Genomic DNA, 4,966 nt, shown 5'->3' with positions numbered 1-4,966 from the left:
CTTTTGTGGTTTTTATTTTATATATATATATATATATATATATATACACACATGCACACACACACACACACACACACACACACACAAGAGTATGCAAACAATGATCTCCCTTGGCCATTACAGAGAAATACCAGCATAATTACCGCAAAACACTATGTTTGCACGGCAGGTAAGGTGAGGTCATGACGCGATGACAGGGAAGAAAGTAGGCCTAGCTGTCTAATGCTAAAAGAATGAATGTTCCAGCTATTACAGTTATAGTTACATTTAAACAGGATCATGCAAACAACCATCTCCTGTGGCCACCTGCAGGAGGTCCATTTTTCAAAAGGTTAATTATGACAGATCAAAATGAGGGCAAGTAAAGAGAACAATGCACAGTACAAAAAAAAACAAAAACAAAACAAAAAACAACCAACCAAACAAAAAAGATCAGCATAAGCTGTTGTCATTTGCATTTATAAAAAAGCTTTCTTTTCGAATGTCTGAAATGTATGTTGTCATTTATTGTAATGACAGAGGATTGAGATCATGAACTACATACATAGATAGAGAGTAAAAAGTGATGGGGATGTTGATAGGCATAGACAATAAAGAAATGCTGACCCCAAAGAGACAAAGCTTTATATCCAGATCAAAATGTGTATCTTTAAAATCAGTGACAGTCATAACGGAAATGCACTGCGGATCTTGCCAACACACACCAGCACACTCTGCCTGCATATAAACACAGAGAGAATGTAGACATAACAAGACAGCAGAGCAGCACTCCACAGACTAAGCTGGGCTCTGCAGGGGATACGACACAATCATGCTGCTGGTGAGTGCTTATCTTTAGTCGTATCATCATGAGATTACTTTTATTTTTTATATGACATATTGTGACATGTTCTGCTGGATGTGAGCACATTTTATAAAAAGTTACTGTACCATTTGACTTTTGACTCCAAACTTAATGTTGGTCATAACATTGTATAGCAAATCATATAAGACTCTTCTGTCCTTGAGAACTGTGTGTTCTATATCACCCAAGCATTCACACAGTAATCTCATTTTCTTTTCAGCTGCCGTTGATTTCTCAGGTCTTCTAACAGATAAAGCACTTACTGGTGTTCTTGTGTTCAGGTGTTGAGAACTCTCCTGGTGCTGGGCCTTGCCACGCTGTTGCACGCTGCAAGGAAAGGCCAGGCACTTTCCTTGAAGTCGGGTAAGGGTATCAAATTGAAGGGCAAGACAGTGAGACTGGTCCTGGATTCCTCAGTGCAGTCCCAGATTGCCAGCATTTCTGCCTCTACCATCGCTAATATGTCTCTGTCACCATGGACGTACAGGTGAGGGATCGCGGATGTCTGAGAGCCCTTCAATTTTCTTGCTTTACTGCATTGCTTTACTCCAATTAGTGCCAAAACCACTTGTTTCATCCAGTTAACAGCTTTGAAACTCATAAAGCCAGGAATCCCAAATATAAATACTGGTTTTCTCCCTCTCCAGAGACTCCTATGTGGAATCTCGGTTGCCTCGGCAGATTTCTCATGCTCAGTGCCTGACCTCTGGCTGTCTTAGCCTGCAGGGGGGAGGTGAGGATGTAGCCCTGCAGGCCAAACCTATCTACTACCAGGTGCTGGTCCTCCACAGGTGAGCTACTGCAGTCTTCATTTTGGCTTCTGCTTTTGTTTCTAATGCAAGTTACAGTGCTGTAATTATTCTTATGCTTTAAGAATACACAAGTTCATTGAGTGGGCTCAGGTCAACCAGGTCAAGTGAATGTAATTTGGAGAGCATTTTCTCTTTTAATCTGATGCATTTCCTGTTGAATCAAGCTGCTGGGCAGGAGGATATTTTAAACTGATGCAGAGGCACTACATAAACAGTAATCAGTTTTTATTGCCGGGATTTTAATACATACCAGTGCAAACTTAGGTATAAATGTACTGTTTTCCAAGTGGAATATTATTGATGTACATGTACAGTTAACAGTAAAATAAATTATTTGATCTATATTTCAATTACCTGTAAAAATTCCATTGATATGAGTCAAGTATTTTTAACATAAACCAGATAAGTACCATTTATATAATTAAATCAAATAAAACTAAGATGAATTGACTATGGGATTCATTATCTATTGCTCATAGAATTTACCTAATTCACTTTAATAAAGTTTATGTAAGTACTGTTAATAAATTTTGTGTGTTTCAAATATGATGAATTTCAATCAAAGAATTAATTGACAGTTGTTACATTAACTTTATTAAAATGAACTTGGTAAATTCTATAGGCTATAGTTAAATAAATCCTCACATTTTCTGCATCTCAGTTTTAATTATATAAATTGTATTTTTTTTGGCTTATGTTAGAATTACTTAACTTAAGTAACTGAAATACATAACCTGACAAAAAAACTAAAACTTTTTCTTTGTAAGAACAGAGAAAATAGTATTTTTAGGTATTCCTTATTGAGTAAAGCTACATACTAGGATGAATAGTTGATAGATCAGTTGGAAAATGTCACTTTTATTGTGGCTTGAAGTGGTGGAATGTGAAAACTAAAAGTAATCTGGAGTTAATCATCCACTGTCAAACACTGAGGTTACACTCTGCACTGCCTTAAGACTTCAAACTGAAATGCTCTGGAATGCTATGCATGGCTAAAATCCCCAGCCCCTTCTAAATGTTTATTTCAAAGACAGTAATGGCTTTCTGTTTTCTCTTTCTGACTGACCTGCCATTGCTCTATACAGAGTGAAAACTGTATAAATAATTTGATATTTTTAACAGATGTTGCATTTATTGTGTTGTACTGAACAGAAACTCACTGAGCTGTGTTAGACTGACTTCCCTGTAACACTTGCTAATGTCATTTCCCTGTCTTTTGTAGTCACATCCACTATAGTCCAGTTTGATTTCATTTAACACTGTAAGATTATAATGATCTCATCTGTATATATGTAGAGTCCAAAGACAACAGCCCGCTAAGAAAGGAGGGAGGAAGAGGAGGATGAAGTATGACTTCAGACTGGGGACAGAGTTGATCACAGTGGGCTGTACCTGTGTGCTGCCCAGTGTTGTCCCACAGCAGTAACACACAGGACACTTCTCATGTTAGCAGCTGTGTCACCATTCTATACATGTTGCTTTTATCACTTTATTACTCAAACGTGTGAAGCAATATTGTCTTAAGTTATCACTGAATCAAATAACTGTGTAATGTATTCTACACACATATATTGCTGTGCCACAGCAAACTGCAAAGACCTGTGTTTCTTTCTGACCCCTAGTGGTGGAAAATTCTTACTGCAGTTTTAACCTGTCCGGTGTTTGGCAGACACATTAACCATGTGTCATTTTCTCAGGGCAACTGAGTCATGAAAGGCCTGTTGATGGAAATGCATATTTTTACATGCTGAAATTTTTTATTTTTTAATATATATATTTGTCTTATCTTATTTCTCTTATGTATCATGGTTAATTTGAATCACATTTTACTCTGTTCTTAGTTTATTGTAAACAATATGAAAATGCTTTATTAAAGTTTTTAACCCAATATTGATGTGTAGTTGGGCTGTGAATAATTATTGTATATTTTGTACAATGGGGCATAGATTTCTAGATTGTGTAGTTTATTTCTTAAAAGATATTTATGTTATGATATTTACATGCAGTGACTAAAGTTATATGTCCCATATTAACTCATTAGCTTCCAGTAAAAGTTAACTCCATATATTCATGTGTTTAACTTTATATCATGCTTATGCATATTTGTGGAATGTATTATGATTATATTATAATGTTTCATGGCTTTGATTTATGGAGCAAAGAAAAGTAATCTCATACAGGGGTGCATAATGCCTACAGGTTTAGGGGTTAGGGGTTTGGGTTAGGGAAAACCCACGATAGTTTAAGGTCAAAGACTCTTAGTCAAAACTTTGTACAGACTAGTGATAGCCAAATCAAGCCAGATGAACCTTTTTAAGAACCTTTTTTAGATTTTTCTGAGCCCACGAGATGGCGCTCTTGGTTTATAGCAAAAGGCTCAAGGAATAGCAATTCAGTGTGACTCAACCCTTTGATAAAAAGAGCACACCTGAAATGCAAGACCCAGGGTAAGGTTTAATACTACAGGTTACAGAGTTCTGTTTTGGGGCCAGCCAAACAAATTATTGTCATTTTAAAGAGCAGCCATGAACTGGGATCTGAGGAAATGTTGCGTTTGCATTAGCAGTAACTTATACAGCATTAATTTCTGTGAATGTCACCCTTGAAACCCTGTTCTTCATTCTGCAAATATATAAATATTGCAGTACTTTCATCAGTGGGCCTTAGGCTCAAGCACCATTGTGTTACTTCATGTGGTGTTAGTAAGTTAACTAACATTTATTTAGCCTAAATGAAAGTCTTTGAGATATTTACTTAAAGTTTACGTTACTGTTACATTTACATAACGTAATGTACTTACATCAAATCAAAAAAATCAAAGTATACATAAATTATTTTTGTCTCAAATATTTTTTGTCATTTTAGGTAGTTCTTATCCAATGATTTGTGTTCAAGCGTTCGTTTTTCTGATAAGTTTGGTTTTAACAAAATACTTACAAAGTCTGATGTCATGATTGGCAAATATGCGCCACTCAGTGTGCTCATAATCAATGGTGCTTCTCACAGTTAGTCATACGGGTGTATGGGCAGGAATTTAATACTGCAGAGATTGCTACTGGAAGACTTTGGCTCCAAATGTCATCACCAGCACAACTCTGCTATGGCTTCATTTTTGTTCAGTGGGAGGAGGTGGAGACCTGTCATCCATCTTTTTAACAGTCTATAGTTGTATTAGAGGTTAGACACATAGGATGTGTTTGGTCATACGGGTTGAAGGAGTTACTGTTGGTATGTGTGTGATTATAAGTGCAGGCAAAACACTGCGCTATCAGTGAACAAATGATAAATAATGAGAACAAGAGCAAAGTGT

General features: G+C 36.4%; 1 protein-coding gene across 1 annotated transcript; it reads left to right on the top strand.

Annotated features, from left to right (window-relative positions):
- Positions 1 to 755: 755 nt before the first annotated feature.
- il17a/f3 (interleukin 17a/f3) lies at positions 756 to 3,477 on the top strand. Its single transcript, XM_050058894.1, has 4 exons — positions 756 to 820; positions 1,126 to 1,331; positions 1,492 to 1,635; positions 2,953 to 3,477. Exons 1-4 carry the CDS (start codon positions 812 to 814, stop codon positions 3,080 to 3,082), a joined length of 489 nt encoding a protein of 162 aa, XP_049914851.1. The 5' UTR covers positions 756 to 811; the 3' UTR covers positions 3,083 to 3,477.
- The last annotated feature ends 1,489 nt before the right edge of the window (positions 3,478 to 4,966 follow it).

The sequence above is a fragment of the Epinephelus moara genome, chromosome 12 (genome assembly GCF_006386435.1).
Source record: "Epinephelus moara isolate mb chromosome 12, YSFRI_EMoa_1.0, whole genome shotgun sequence".
Taxonomy (NCBI): Eukaryota; Metazoa; Chordata; class Actinopteri; order Perciformes; family Serranidae; genus Epinephelus; species Epinephelus moara.
The sequence above is the reverse complement of the archived record's forward strand: the minus strand, read 5'-3'. Positions and strand labels throughout refer to the sequence as shown.